At 36.0% G+C, this 17056-nt stretch overlaps 1 protein-coding gene across 1 annotated transcript in view; it reads right to left on the bottom strand.

Moving 5' to 3' along the window:
* Positions 1 to 726: 726 nt before the first annotated feature.
* LOC107661798 (BTB/POZ domain-containing protein KCTD16-like) overlaps positions 727 to 17056 on the bottom strand; it is a 79166-nt gene continuing 62836 nt past the window's right edge. The window contains exon 2 of the mRNA XM_016451564.1: positions 727 to 1779. Within this exon, the coding sequence (XP_016307050.1) occupies positions 1319 to 1779 (461 nt within the window). The 3' untranslated portion in view covers positions 727 to 1318. The remainder of the gene's footprint in view (positions 1780 to 17056) is intronic.

Genomic DNA, 17056 nt, shown 5'->3' with positions numbered 1-17056 from the left:
TATAAAATATAGGAAAGTAGTGAAAAAAGAAATATGTGAAAATGAATGATGAATTATGGCAGAAATCTTTTCCATCTTCCATAATTATCAATTGTAATTTAACAGTTTGAAAATAAATATGTGGCATTATTTTATTATTTTAGTTTTTTATTTAAATATTATTGTAAACTATTAATCCATTCTCCTTACACCGAGGTCTGTCTAGCATAGTTTTAATATAAACTCAGTAGCAGCAACTTATGGTGCATATATTGGTTTCGAAAATCCTTGCAAATCATTGCAAAATGTTAAAAGTTAAATTAAACAAAATATATCTAAGTTTATTGGTGTGTTTATTAAGGATGATGTTCATTATTAACCATTATGTACACCAATAAGTTTCCACTGAATTATGATTACATTAAATTACATGTAATGGTCCTTACAGAACATACAACCAGAAGTCTTCCATTTCTCATATTCGCTCACTATTATTAGTGATGGAATGAACAGTAAAATGTGTTCAGCAAAACGATTGCACAACTCTAAACTGTTCATGTTGATCAATGTGTGATTGCTTCCAGGATATAACCCTAACCCTTTCCTGTTATTGTCATGATTTTCCAAATTGTCCATATTTAACCTCTGACCTCAGGAGTAAGCCATCATCCACTCCCGTTTGGAATATCATGTTTAAATCAATATGTTTCAGGCAGCAATTTCAAAGCCTTTATGTGATGCTATTGAGTTTCCACCCACAACCCTTTTATGCTGTGACTATATGCGGAGGGGTCTTTGATTGCAGCTTAGCTGAGGTATGAAAATGGAACGTGGAGAATCCGAAAAAGGGAAAACACGGTTGGCTCCATGGTCTTCTGTGCTTCTCAGAGTGTTGAAATGGAAACCCACTCTCACATCCGCCAAGGCAGTGGCTATTCTTAGAAAGGGCACAGTTGGGACCACATGCATTATTTATGAGGTGGATACACATTCATCTTTCAACCTCTGGGCCACCTCAACTTAATCGCTGTGGCACTAACATACCGAGGTCAAAAATTCAGTTGTAACAAACACAATAACACACAAAGTGTAACTCAGCAAGGGAGACCGAACCCAAAGAGACAAGTAGTTGTGCGTCTTTCGAAAACACTCGCGTCTCTCTGGAACTCTACAAAAATTTAGCTGTTTACAAGTAAACAATTAGCATTCGAGCGGATGAAGTGATTGACAACAAGTCAGAGGCAGTAACTAGTGTGGTGTGTACTAGCAATAGTAGTTGTAGTATTAGTAGTGAACACGTTCGCTATTGTAGCTTGCGCTTTTAGGTTACCGCCGTCCCTCAAAGACGGTATTTGCGCAGGAGGTCAGCTTGCCACATGTACTTGCGCTCGGGAAAGTGCTTGGGAATCTTGATCTTGCGGAAGTCCTGGATGCACTTCTCCAGCTCCTCTTCCACAGTCAACTTTTCTTTCGCTGGCCGCTTCTTGCAGGTGCTGGTGTCCCGGGAACTTGTGGTGAGCGTCCGGAGAAGGTCGCTCTTGCGACGGTGCTCGGACTGCTGCTGCTGCAGGAGATGCTGAACGGGGCCTTTCTTGGGAGGCCTGTCCAACGTTTGCACATGCGTCTGTCGGCTGACCGGGCCGCGGATGACGGTACCTTGCGGGGAGCTGGCCTCGGAGTGGCTCTCTGAGCTGGAGGTGGAGAGTTCGTTGAAGGAGGTTCCACTCTCACCTTCGCCTTCACCTTTGTGACCCTTGCAGCAGCAGTCGCAAGGTGGAGATGACCAACGAGACGGGCCACCTGGAAAAGAGAAGAGTTCACTCAAGGCCTGAAGGGTGACATGGACTATGTGCATGGAATACTAGTGTACTGCTTACTTTATAATATGTTATGTATAGTACACAGTAGCGTTCTGTCCAATATTCAGTGTATATGATTTTATTTAATAAATATACAAATGGATGCTGCTTTATTAGCCGCATTTCCACTGTTGGGCCAAGTTCTAGTGTGTGCCAAGGCCAGTCGTGTTTCCACTGTCACTTCCAAAGGCTTGATCTGGCCACCTGTCAGGCAACGGCAAGGGGTTTTTGGCCCGCCGACAGTGGAAAAGCGGCTATTGAGAACTTACTTCTCTCTATCCCTAGAGCCCAACCCTGCTTCTACCTCTAACCATATGGAACCTGTTAATTAATAAAAGTCCAGGAAGAGAACAATAGTTTTGAATGTGGTAACAATATGGGCTGCATGCATGAGAACAAAGCATCCATTTCAATTAGGCCACATTTATATTACATGGTTCAGGTGACCCAATTCCAATATATTTCCTGTTATTTGGCACAGATCGGATTACACAAACGTGGAAATAGGAAAAAAGCACATGGATTCCGTTATTCTCAGTTTGGTTTCATGCCTCATTCATATGTGGAAATAAATCTGAAAATGAGTTGGACACGTTTATTTGAATCTGCCATGTAAGCGGACAGATTGGATATTCCCGTCAAAGTGAGTAGTACACCTTTAAAAAAGCGACGTTAGTGAATGAAGGCAACTCAGGTGGATATCAACTGCGATCACATGACACTTTTCAATGGTGCAATGGAGGATGAAGACCTCTCATCGAGACCTGCAGTGCAAATGTGGCCTATTAAATACCCACTACCATGTTTATTTCCCCCTTTTGAACATTTCCTTGGACAACTTTTAATCACTTTCACACAAAGTATGATTTACAGAGCCAGAGTTTAGATTAATAATTATGTTGTGAATTCAAAACAATCCTAACATGCTGCAAGATTTGAAAACTGATACTTTTGAATGTTAGAGTCACATATGCAGCTTCATATGTATGGGTTTTCTAACGGTTTGTTCGGTAGCTTACGCGATACAGTGTTGTACTTGTGAGGTGAACGCTCCAGTACGAATCCTGTGAAACTACAGTTCCACAAAACAGCTCAAACCCGTGTATAATGAATTTAAAATAGCACAGTTGCATCAGCGAATGCATTTTTATATCACTTTGCATTCATTAACACTATAGCGTAGGTTTAGGGTTGGGTTTGATGTAGGGGGATTGTTATTTTCCAACACAACAGATCACTCCCCGGATATTTGAATTCTGAACCGCCGCAATACGTACCTGAAGCAACGTAATAAAATTGCAGCAATACATGGCTGTACTAACGCAATAAAAGTGTAGCCATGGACACGTATTGAATGTGCGTTTTAGCGCCGCTCACTGGACACTTCACTTCGAAACTGCCGCGAAATGTAAGGTAAGTAATAACGGTGTTGCAGAAACGTCACCTTGACCACATATTTCCAATGAGCCTGGGTTGCTATATTATTGTCATTCTGGAAATAGTGTTACAGTGTTCCGAAAAACCTGTGTTGAAAGCAAAGATCATCTTAGCACCAGTATAATAAGGCTTACTCCACAAAAACATACTGTATGCTTTTATGTCAGTCACAAAGCACCACAATCAGGAGTGTGAGACAGACAACATTCAGCGCTATCCACCTAACAGAGTGAAGCCAATTACACAGGCTGTGTTTTCTAAGGCCTGTCACTGATGAACTATGCCTGTTATTCTCCACCACACTGATCCACGCTATTTCACAACACTGATCCATGTCAGATTTTTAATTATGCAACCTCAATCCATTTGCATTTAATTATGCAAATGAAAGTCGGGGTATCAGAAATGATTCAAAGCGAGAGTGGCGGCACTTGATCAAACCCATTAGCCGCCTATATGAATGTTTATGCACAAAGTCAGGGCCACATAGTTATAATTAAATATAATATAAAAGGTAATCGTGCAGTTGTGTCCACCTTCACTGTCAAATTATCATCTTTCAACACAGTAACAAACATAGTAGTGTGCATACAAAATTATCCTACAATCTGGACTCAGTCGATAAATGTCAGTGGATCAATACATATAATGTGAACATATATTACGTAATATCACTGTATATACTTTAATCCCTTTTATTTTAAATGAGATGAAACCTATTTATGTAATCAATTATTAGATGTCATTAAAAGTTCAGTACATCTGTTGCACCTTCAACTGTAATTTTCATCACAGAATCACAAAATGTCAGCTATAAATATATTTTGAACTTTTATCCGTTGCCTATTAAGAATTAACAAGGTTCACAGGGTGTATAATCATGCTGTAAGTGCCAGAAAGATGTTCATTTGCTGCAGTGAAACTATTTGGTAGCACTATTGATCCCACACCAGCAATAGAGACCTTGTATTGCCAACACTGCAATAAAACAGTTGTGCTGTGTTGAAAAACACACATCAAACCTCTAGGGATCCACCTCAAGCATATGTGATGAAGTATAAATATGATTTTAAAATGAAAACACAGAGTCCTTTATGCAGTAACAACCGTGGGAGACAATATGCCAATAAATATCCATAGTGCTTAAAACATGACCTATCTTTATTGGGACAGTAAGAGGCCCAACAAAAATGACAGGAAGTTGCGCTTCTCATTATGTGGCAGAGTCTCTGTGTCACTCAGTATAAAAAGGGACCTTTGATCGATGAGTCGAGGCCTCATAATTGGTGTTTTGAAAAATGGCCCCTTACTTGGCAAAACAGCTAAATTAGCTGGTGGCCAATTTTCTTGTCTAAATGGAATTAACAGGATGTGCCAAAGCAGTGTTGACAAATACCATGCTTTTAAAAACGCCTCAGTGAATAATGTAGTCGGTCATGGGTAAATACTGAATACATTCATTAATGTATATAATAGTATTGAATGCGTTTTTTTTTTTTGTATTATTGTGAAACTAAACTCTGCATTAGGGATAGATGATACTAAACTTTTTAAATTCTATATCATACCGATAATTTTTCATACAATTTTAACAATACCGATACCATTTTTTTACGATGCATTTCAATAAAAAAAAAATATATATATATAAATAAACTCTATATACAGAGTTCTGGCTTGAAACTCTGGATGGCGCAGTCCGATAGGTCTAGCTCAATCTGACCTGGTGACATCATTGTCACATGGCAGCTGATTGGTTCTCTGCTTGGTTCTCTGCTGTATCGGTAGCCAATGAGCTCGCTGCTCGATATTCAAATACCTGGCTTTTGTTTGTTGTAGCAGTTGGCAGCGCACTTCAGAGGAGCCTAAATCAACATCTAAGAAAAGTGAATGCTCTTTTAATCCATATCGCTGTGTTTATTTGCATGGTCTGCCTAATTGAATACAAAATGGGCAACTGTAAACAATTTTAAACTAAGTGTCATCTTATCAATTTGCATTGTATGCAGCAGCGAAATATTAAGCATATTAGCAGCAGCATTTAGCATGTGTTTATACAGCTGGAGCAAAAGGCAGTTTAGAGCTTGTAATCGCTCTGAGGACACATTAATAGTAACGAACATGAAAACAGGTTAAATGAAATAAGCATTCTCGTGTATGCATTTCAATTGGGGTTCTCCATAAACATCGGCGATTATCCCAGTGTTCACGTTCGTTATTTCTAAGGTCAATGTTTTCATTGGGATGAGTGCGTGGTTGATTTCAGTTGCACGCAGCGTCAGAAGCACGTGCTTATCACAGTCATATCAATGATAGTGTTGCGGGAGAAGGGAATTAAGAGTAATCGCTATGGTTGTTGCAGTTCCGAGTAGTGATGGGCAAATTAAGCCTCATGAAGCACTGAGGCTTTCCTCTGATCGTTTCGGGAAAAGATTCAAAGCTTTGAGAGTGTCAAAAACAGCGCTATCTGGTATTTAATAAGAAATATAGCAGCCATAAGCCTGTGAAAGACGCTCCGTCGGACAAAGCAGCAACCACAAATTCCATCAACTCGTGTTACGTGGACAAATAAAAGCCTAAAAGTGTGTGTGTGTGTGTGTGTGTGTTGAATTTCTCTCTCTGATAAATTAATTTACCCATTAACGAAAATCATTATTATGTAATAGAAGAATAATGCACACATATATGCATGGCATATGGCAAATATTTAACTTTTTCTGAAATAATTTTTATTCTTCATATTACTTGTATGACGGGGTATTTAATTCAATAAGTCAGAATGAAAACTTATGTAAAGTAAGATCTGGGGGTTCGAACATTCCGACATGCGCACGTGATTGGACAGAAAGTGAGGCTTCGTTTTTCGTTGATCACGTGATTCTCTGAAAAAAATATGCGCTCCGGCACAGAGCTTCGTGAGAAATTGCGCTGCATACTCGATATGCGCTTTGAAGCTTCAGTGTCATATGTAACTAGGGTTGGGTATCGATTGGGTTTTTTACGATACCGGTGCCAAATCGATACTTTTAAAACGGTACTGGTGCCTGAACCGAAAAAACAATGGATAACATTAAAGAACATTAAAAATATTTAAAATAAATATGCATAGCATTCACGTGCTCCTAGGATGCTCTCATTTCCCGAGTTGTGCTTCCCTTACTCTAAGGCTAATAAATATATTTCACGATCTGGGTCATTATTTAATACAAAACAATATTTAATACAAAACCACACATAATGTTTCTACTGTATCTCACTCTGATATTTAGTTAATATGAGTGAATTGACTGAGTGCTGTCTGTCACTGTCTTTAATCAGTTCTGTGAATGACTGTATGGTATGCCACATGCACTGTAATATGTTATATATTTAAATATAACATTTTCAAATGAAAATAGCAACATGATCGTTTTATAAAATATGCGTTCATATGTGTTGAGGGCTAGATTTTCGCTGGAGAAAACAGCTGTGGTGTGATGAGGGGTGAACGCAGCGAAAATTTTACAGTAACGTTAGATGGGAAACCAATTGCTCCCTCGAGACCCTGCTCATGTTGCAAGATGCATGCATGCAGCATCTTTGTTTGGATCAAGATTAAAATGCAGTGGTTGCCTCTAATTTTAAATGGAAAGAGCACAGACAAAGCCTTATTTTGTTTATATGAAGAGATTTTTTTATTTGATTTTATTTGATTTGGGGCTTGTTTTAAAATTTCAATTTAGTTTTGTTATTTACATTTACATTAGCCTAAATTTAAATTTTGTTATTTAGCAGACACTTTTATCCAAAGCGACTTTCAAATGAGGAAAATAAAAGCAATCAAAACCAACAAAAGAGAAATGCAAGTGCTATATTAGTGTAGTGTTATATTACAATTTCACAAAGAAACGTGCAGCATTTTGTCCAAGCAAAAATAAAAGGACACATTTAATTTATAATTTGTCTTAAATCTCATTTTGTAAAAAAAAAAAATCGTGAATCAAATCGAATCGTGAGTTGAGTGAATCGTTACATTCCTAGTTATATGTGTAGCAGCAGTATTTCTTACATGCTCACAGCAGCATGTTGTGGATGTATTGACAGTAGCAAGTCTCGGTACTTGCTCTGCCGCAGCAGCGTAGCAGATCTATTCCTATAAAAATCTATAAATTATTATTTTCAATTTTGGGTGATCTATTCCTTAAAGTAAACTGGGGACTGCATCATCTATGTGGGTTTACTGTCTGCTTTCCAATTAGAGATCTTGTTGTGTTTCCATCCCTGAAGTGAATAACCAGGAATTTCTGCATTTTTTTTTTTTTTTTTTTTTTTTTTTTTTTTTGGAGAGCTCTTCTGTCCCTGAAAGTTGTGCACGTATACTCTAATGCTTGCTTTAGAGCCCGTGAAGTGCACAAGAAATGTCCACAGCTAAATAAAGGTATGCCTGGGCAATAAAAAAGACATATTCAAGATAAAACAATGTGTTTGTATATATTTGTTGTGTAATGTAGATATAGATTTTCCAAACATAAGAACTGTCATTTTGACCAAAAAGCCAATTTTGCCTTAATGGCTCAAAACGTCAAATGTAAAAACTATGTATACTACATACTCAATGAAACCAATCCACTTAAATTAACAGTTTGAATTCATTCAGAGAAATGGATCAAACTTACCAACACTAACAGCATTTCAGCCACTGAAATTTAGTGGAAGAGTCTAAATTAGTTTAATTACACAGTCTTTAGGATAACTAAAATGACCGTTATATGCACAATATTAATAGCATAACAAATATATAATGCCCAACACTACTGTGCATCCTTATGGCAAAACATCAAAATTACAAAAGTTGGGATAAGAAAAAGTGCAATTAATTAGTCTTTTAATCAGATAAAATGAAATGCTTAACATATTCAATAAAGATTTGAAAGAAAAAAAAAATGAAATAAGTTAAAATATTTAAAAAAATAAGAGTTTAAAAATAATAAGTTTACATACTTGGCAAAAATATTATTTGGCCAACTCAACATAATGCACATACAAAAAAAAACAAAAAACTTTAAATAATGAACGTTCTGAATAGTTATTTTTCGTTTTTGGCTACTTTATAAAACACATGCTATTAGCACAAGTTCTTTTGAGGCTACAGTGATGAGTGGCATTAGAAAAGCTCCAAATTAATCAGATAATTCATGCTTCAATCTAAATCTATGTGTGTCCATAAGCCATTGACTGCTGAGCCTCAACATTTCTACAACAGCTGACAGGGGCAGCACCCCGTCACAGCTTCCCAGCCTCCGTGTGCCGACCGTCAAGCCCCGATCAATCTGCTGCTCCAACACACACCGGCCCGATCTGTCCACCTGGCCGCCCGGCCATCCATCTTCACTCACACTCTGGCCGTATCAATACATCAGACAGCTGGTGAAGGTGTCTGAGCCATCGGACCCCAATTGATTCATGTCATATACCTTGGCAACATGCTGAAGATGGCACGGGAAGATAAATGTCGGCACTGCCATGCAAGCAAATAATCAGTCTCATTGTCACTTATTTAGTTTGCCACTGTCACGTCACTGATGCACTATTTTTTTAACGAGGTAGGACACTGTACCTCACGTCAGAGTTCCTGGCAGGAGTCGCAATCTCTGAATCTCTGGCCATAGAAGAAACTATAAGCAATAAATTTGTTAAGGTGCCAATAGACCCACATAGCCATACTTATGACTTGCAGCATAAAGTCTGGACCACACTGCAGCTTATTCTGGCCAAGAACTGCCTGTTAGATAGGAAGAGACAGCTACAGTAAGTCAATTCCACCCTTCAGCTCAAACACACAAATAAATTAAGCTCATTATAGATTGTGCCTAATTCATTTACATTTATTCATTTAGCAGACACTTTTATCCAAAGTGACTTACAAATGAGAAATACAACAAACAATAAAACATTTCAAACTAGTTCAAGCTACAACAAGAAGGGATTTTTTTTTTTTTCAGTGGGATGGAGTTTTCAACTGTATCTTAAAGATTTTTAAGGATTTAGATTTCCAGATAGGGTTAAGAAGATCATTATAAGGAACAGTGAAGAAAAACATTCTGGAAAGTTGTGTTTCACAAAAATGGTGACATTAGTGTTGCGCTATCCATGTAGACATCAGTGGGAAAACAGAATAGAAAGATATGTTTATGCATGTTTATCATGATATCTGTTATTCATCAAATGATGAGAGAATATTCAAGTACTGCAGTGTTATAGCAATGCAACAGTACCAGCAAAGTATACCAAATGTTACTAGTCTGCTGAATCCTCCGTAACTAAGCGATCAAAGGTGCAAACTGTGTACAAAACAGATTTTGTGGGTGTGTTTGCAGTGTTACACTGAAAAAAAAATCATATAAAAACAATTTCCACTGAGAAATTAAAGCTAGTAAATTTCACAAACAATTACAAAGAAACAACAAGTAACATTTAATTAAGTAGAAAAACTCAATCAGTGTTGGGGAAAGTTATTTTTAAAAGTAATGCATTACAATATTGCATTACTCCTTAAAAAGTAACTAATTATGTTAGTTACTCTTTAGGGAAAGTAATGTTACATACTTTAGCGTTACATCTGCATGACATCTGTGTTACTTTTTAAATCTGGGCTAGGCTTGCTTGCTTGTCTTTTTAATATAAAAAGTAAAAATGTAAAAGCCCTTTTACACCAAAAGTGAAATGACCAAGCCTCAGGCTGAAGGAAATGTAAATTCACATCTGTACAGTAGAGATCTCAAACAAAACTTTCAGCTGTGCTGCCATTCTGGATTGCATGAAGAATAGGACACAGGAGAAGAAACTAATCTTATTAAAATGCATTACCCCCAACACTGAAGTCAATACTAAGTTCTGCTTGTGGATATCTTGTTAACTTGCTTTAATCAAAACTCACATTTCTGTTAATATTAGGGGTTACACTTTATTTCAGTAGTCACTTTAGATATTCTGTTAACTATAAGTCACTTTGCATATAACTTTCATTAGAGTAGTAGTAGAGTATGAGTAGACTCTTAGGTTAGGGTTAGGTTTAGGAGAATAAGCTGATATGTAGCCTACTTATAAAGTTACTTATAGTCAGTAGAATGGTCTGTTGGAGGACCATCACAATAAAGTGTAGATATTAAGCAGACATGAAGTTGCAAATTTAAAGTTAAAATATTTATTAAATAAAAAAATGAAGAAGAATATTTCTAACAGTGCATATTTTAGTGATGTGGTGCATTACATTATAACAGTTATTTCACTTAAGTGATCGAATTATCAAGACACCTTTACCGCATTATTATAACTTGCATTTTATGCACATTAGGTCTGTATTAACCATCCTCTTGTGTAATTAAATTTCAGATGTTCTGTTTGAGTCACAGCATAAGAAGTCTCTATTGCATTTTGCTGTCTGAAAGACATTCAAGAATGTTTTGAGATGAGTCTTACATCAGCCATTTCTTTTAATTCCAACTCAGCTTCCACTGAAGTGATAGTGTGTGTGTGTGTGTGTGTGTGTGTGTGTACCTGGTATTTATCACGTTATGGGGACCAAATGTCCCCACAAGGATAGTAATACTAGTAAATTTTGACCTTGTGGGGACATTTTTGAGGTCCCCATGAGGAAACAAGCTTATAAATCATACAGAATGAGTTTTTTTGAGAAAGTATTATAAATCATACAGAATTAGTTTTTTTGAGAAAGTAAAAATGCACAAAGTTTCCTGTAAGGGGTAGGTTTAGGGGTAAGGTTGGTGTAGGGCAATAGCACATACAGTTTGTACAGTATAAAAACCATTACGCCTATGGAATGTCCCCATAAAACGTGTGTGTCCGCATGCTTTTCCATGTGTCTTTTATTCCTAGCGAGCATCAAGACATTCTCCATGCACAGTTTAAGCCTCAACTGCTGAGCAATATGCCAGCTGTCAGCCAGCCATGCTGTGTTCTCTGTAGTGATGGAGTCGTCTTAATTAGGCCCATCTATTTCTGGCCATGAAACCGATGACATATTTCCCATTTAAACTTTGCTTAATAGTTTTATACTTTTGAGTTATTGCTCATGTCTCTTTGACTTGGATGGACAAAACAGTATTGTTACATATCATTGTGCTCTATAGATGAAAGAAAGTCATACAGGTTTGTAACAACATGAAGGTGAGTAAATGATGACAGCACTTTCATATTTTCCAGGTCTTATTGTACACAAGCAATCAGGAAAAGGTTTGACATATTGAAACAACTTCACCAAACCTCTTATTTTACACTTTCCATTAAAACACTTGGCTTCATTTTGGTATGGAATGCCCACTTTTCAAGATGGATAAAATCAGGTATAACCCACTTTTGCATTCAATATTCAGTTTCACTCAGAAATATGGACATTTCACGTTGACTTTTAAAGAAAAAGTCAGCATTTCCCATTAACTCTGCTAAAAGGGCATGCTGTGATACTAACACAGAATGAGGGATTTCAGAGTAGCAATTTCTTAAGTTTGCATCATGAATATCATCACTTTTTATTGAATAAGAATGTCAAAAATAATTCATATTACCGCTACCACATCAGGCCCTCTTATGTTTCAGAGGAATTACTGGATATCAAACCATCACAATCAGTGTTTGGAAAAGAGTGTAATATTCAAGGATCAGCTCTTACGCTTACATCTACTGAATAACAAAACTAAATCCTGACATTTGCATAGGATTTCATAGATCAAAAGGAATTATTTTCATAAAATAATAAGCAAAAATTTGCTTTGCTATTGAAATTGTCCTTGGGACTTACTATGCTTTAAGAAATTTGCAACATAAATGTAGCTATTACATTCAAGGGAACACAACGGGCAAAAGTTATTCATAATTATTCGTGGTAATTTGGTATAGTTGTTGCTATAAAATACCATGCAATACTTTGATCATGTTGCCTTTTTTCAATCAATTCCACTCTAGAGCTACTGTAGATTTTGACACTGACATCCTGACTACTTTTGATTGTAATTCATAATTGTTGATAAAATGATCCAATCTTCCCATTACTAATTCTATTCCTGTGCATACAAATAGGCTACTAAATAATCCATGCAATTAAATGTGTACTGCTGAATGTACTACCAAGATGAATGCTGTGTTTAAATATATTTCTAAAGATGAATTTGCAGTTTTCAGCGTCTGTCTGAGAGCGAGCAGCATCTACAGCACTGTGTTACAAACAATGTTCCACAGACATTTTCCAGCATAGAGGTGGAAATGGTCATGGAAATTAAAAACCTGGTATGGTTGTGGAGTGAGGTTGAAACCATGACAACAACAGAATTTCCTGTAGCTCAAACAGTAAAGAATAGTAAAGTAGCAAAATGCCTTGAATGCAATGTAAGCCACTTTGGATAAAAGCATCTGCCAAATGCATTAACGTAAAATATGATTTGTTTGATCACACTTTAGTTTGGGGACCAATTCTCACTGTTAACTAATGATTAACTACAACTTTTGCCTCAATAAACTAGGTATGGGGTCGGAGTAAGAAATCTAAAATTAACCCCCGGTTTCACAGACAAGGCTTAAGCCTAGTCCTAGACTAAAATGTAAATCTGAGCTGTCTGAACTGAAAGAATCTTGCACTGACTGATCTTAAAATATATCAGTGCCTTTGTTTTGTCTCAAAAAGCACACCAGTAATGTTTTTTTCTAAGCACGTTTATAAAAATTACTTAAATGTCCTAATTGAACTATGGCCTAATCCTGGTTTAGTCTAAACCCTGTCTGTGAAACGGGGCCATGATCATGCAGAATAAGTAATTAGTATGTGCTTTATAAGTACTAAACAGCCAATATGCTAGAAATATGCATGCTAATAAGCAGTGTTGGGGAAAGTTACTTTTAAAAGTAATGCATTATAATATTGCGTTACTCCATCAAAAAGTAACTAATTACGTTACTTAGTTACTTTTTATGGAAAGTAATGCGTTACGTTACTTTTGCGTTACTTTTTAAATCTGGACAGGGCTTGCTTGTTTGTTTTTAAAATAAAAAAGTTCTATTTTTGGCAAATATAAAAGCCTTTTCACACCAAAAGTGAAATTAATAAGCCTCAGGCTGAAGGGAAAGTAAATTTACATCCGTACAGTAGAATGCAGAAGAAGAAATTTCAACACACTTCAGCAATAAAAAAAGACACACAAATGTTGTCTAGAGTAATTTGTGCTTATTAGTACGGTTGAACTGGATCATCGAAGGTCAGAAGCAAATACATTGGTTAATAGAATGGGATTAAATACATAAAGGATATTTGTGTTGTTTAACATTTAATTATTGCAGGTTTGCGTCATATTCTGAGTTGCATTATTTTTATTCATTTTGAGGAATACTGAATCTGTTTTTTTTTTGTGAGTGAGTGAGATGAATTAATGCATATTCATATTTATTTTGGATCTACAGTAACATCTTCTGATTTCTCTCAACGTGGGGACAGGAGAGCTGTCAATCAATAAATTGGAAAAAAAAAAGTAACTTGCGTTACTTATTTGAAAAAAGTAACTCAGATATTCTATTGTAAATTAAAAAGTAATGCGTTACTTTACTAGTTACTTGAAAAAAGTAATCTGATTACGTAACTCGCGTTACTTGTAATGCGTTACCCCCAACACTGCTAATAAGCAACTAGTTAATAGTGAGAATTGGTCCCTAAAGTGTTACCGATTTTTCTTCTTCTTTTGCCATAAATACTTCACTAACACTACTACTAATATTCAATGAATGTTCCTTAATGGACTCCATCTTTGTCTGTCAGTGTATCAAATCAGATCATTTTTGAAGTAGCTTTTTCTGCCAAGGTCTCTGTGCCTCCAGCAGCATTCACACCTGCCGCAGCACTTACAAAGAACAAACATATCGGCAGGGCTTATTTATCTAACTGACCGCTGGAAGAAAGTGTTGATGCTGCGTTTACTGCTGCACCTGCAGATCGAGATCGCCGATAAACAATGTGACCGCACTGGAAACTAGAGCAGCACCGAGATCTCCCTCTCCCTGCGCGATGGGATCAGAGTCACAAAATCAGGAAAAAGACACGCTTGCCTTCTTAATAACTGAAGCAGAGTGAGAGGCTGATGGAGGCTGAGAAAGGGGTGATAGGTACTGGATCAATACTGTGCATCGCGAATGAATCTTCTTGTCATGGTTCCAAACTCACCCCACAACCAAACGCAGATGCTTATCTTTAAAGTATATGTGCTAAAGTGTTGGTGTGCAGTGAGCAGTTACATTTAAAGAAGAAAAAATGGCTCAAGACTGGATAATAGAGTCAAGACCTATTGTTGCCATTAGACAACACTCTGTAGTAAATCCAGCTCTATTTCAATTAAATATTTTTTTCTTGAATATAAAATAAAATAAAATAAAATTAAATTAAATTAAATTAAATTAAATTAAATTAAATTAAAAAAACAGCTAAAGAAGTTATAAAATCTCTTTAGAGATTTCTTTCCATATGAAAAAGAACAGCCAGGATGTTTTTATCAGTATTAAGTATCATTGATATACTACTTTAGTTTTTGTTAATATTTCGAATTAGATTATTTTTTTTCTATTTTCTGTTTTCACTTTAATTTTGGTTAAAGTTTTACTTATTTCTGTGTATTTTTTTTTGTAATTTTTGTTAGTTTTTTTTTATTTTGATAATACGTTATTTTGTTTTATTTTATTTATTTTAGTGAATATTTATTTTTAGTAACAAAAATGCTTTTTAAGTTTGTTTTTATTATTTTATTTTTAGGTTTTATTTTAGTTTTTTTAATAATTAATTTTATTTTAGTTAAGGTTTATTTCGAGTAACATTTTTGTATTTATTTATTTAGTTAGTTTTAGTTTTAGTTTCAGTTTTAGTTAACAATGATAACCCTGTTTGCCTTATTTTTATGTATGTGAGAAAGCCTGGGTTACAAGCAAGCTCCAGAAATTGGAGAAAGCCAAGCTGCAAAGAGAAAATCAATTGACTGTAAAAGTTATTATTTCTAAATAATCACTATATACTCCAAAGCCATGGGTGCATAACATCCACTAAAGCTCTGCTATAGACTGACATGATATAGCTAATAGGGTTGTACTATATGGTATCTCACCTTTGGCATTATATTATCCGGTGATTAAAATTTGAATTTTGTGAGAGAAGCACAAAGTTTGGTACTTGTATGACATTACCCTCTCCAATCAATACATACATGCATAAATGAATGAACGGATGAAAGCTTTTAGTTGTTATTAACTTTTTTAATTTAATAGATTTCATTTAATTAATAGATAAAATAGACAATTATAAAACTACTTTTTTATTAATTTAGAGATCAAGATCAAGAATTAGAGATTAAAAATAGTTTTAAAACAGTTTTAAACAGGTATGTACTGTATGTGTTGGTCAAGTGGTGTAATTTGTGCTTTTGACACAGTTCTGGGTTCAAAACATTTAATAAACCAAGCCGAATTGTCACTGCATATTAGTGGATGTATGTCAGAAACTGGGCATGTGACTTAATTGGAACAGAGAGCGAGCCAAGGAGCGAGGAGGAGCAAAAGAGAAGGAGAAGGGTGCAGCACCTGTGACAACAGTGCCGCTTGAAAAGAATGTCTAACAGGGCCTGCTTCAGCCCAACTAAATTTCTACTCAGCCCCCGTAAAGTTTTGTGATAAACTCTGTAATCTGTGCACAAATTCATGATCGCCTCAGACTCCTATAAATCTCACATGAAAATGGGGGTGAGTTCTTCAGTCCGCAGCGGCACAGCACCAGCATCAGAAGCTGAGGACAAGGTGTGCACATGTAAAGGGGTCATGAACTGCCTTTTTTACATGACTTTGTACTGTTCTCTGAAGTCCACTTATAATGTTATCAAGATTTTTACATCAAAAAACATAATTTAGAAGTAAAGAACACTCTGTTTGAATAGGCGTGGAGGACTGTAGACGAGGACATAAATGCCTACTGCTATGATTGGCTAATAGTTGTGTAGGTTTGACAGCATATGTACCTCATGGATGGACGCTGCCATGATTCAGGTTAAAAACGCATAAATACTCATCACATATCAAACAATCTGTAAGAAGAGACAAAGAAATAGTGACCACATAATGAAAACAGCTACTCACACTTACCAGTATAGTCGGCACAGCATTGTCTTTTAGTTTCAATCTTTCTGAAAATACTGCGTCAAATTGTGGCCTGTTTGTAAACAAATCCGTGGTAAAATGAAGTGAACAAAGGAGCAAGTTCTTACTGACGCAGTCTGGAACTGCATTAAAAATAAAGTGCAGCAAATAAAGTTTATCGTTTGGTTTCTACTTAGACCTGCGTTTATATAAGTTTGTTTAAACTAAAAAAATTGAGCAGATACAAAGGAAAAGATTAGATAACTTTAACAGAAACACAAAATATTATGTTGTCTGAACAACATTTGTGAATCTATGTAAAGGGATTTGTGGTTTTTGATGTCACTTTGAATGATAGAAGTGGCAAATTGATAGATCCTGATAGATGCTGTCATTAATTTTTTAATTAGAAAAAAAGTTTAATATGGAGCAGATTGAACATGTGCATGTATATATGTGTGTGTATATATATATATATATATATATATATATATATATAGTTCAGTCATGAAAGTCTAGATGGCGCAGGCTGACGGTTGTTAACGTAACTGATGATTTTCAGAGAGTTAAACGACTTGGCACAAGCTGATTGGTTCATGCTGCATATGCAGCCAATGAGCTTACTGCCTTGC

The sequence above is a fragment of the Sinocyclocheilus anshuiensis genome, unplaced genomic scaffold (genome assembly GCF_001515605.1).
Source record: "Sinocyclocheilus anshuiensis isolate Anshui unplaced genomic scaffold, SAMN03320099.WGS_v1.1 scaffold207, whole genome shotgun sequence".
NCBI lineage: Eukaryota > Metazoa > Chordata > Actinopteri > Cypriniformes > Cyprinidae > Sinocyclocheilus > Sinocyclocheilus anshuiensis.
This window is presented reverse-complemented; position numbering and strand designations above follow the sequence as displayed.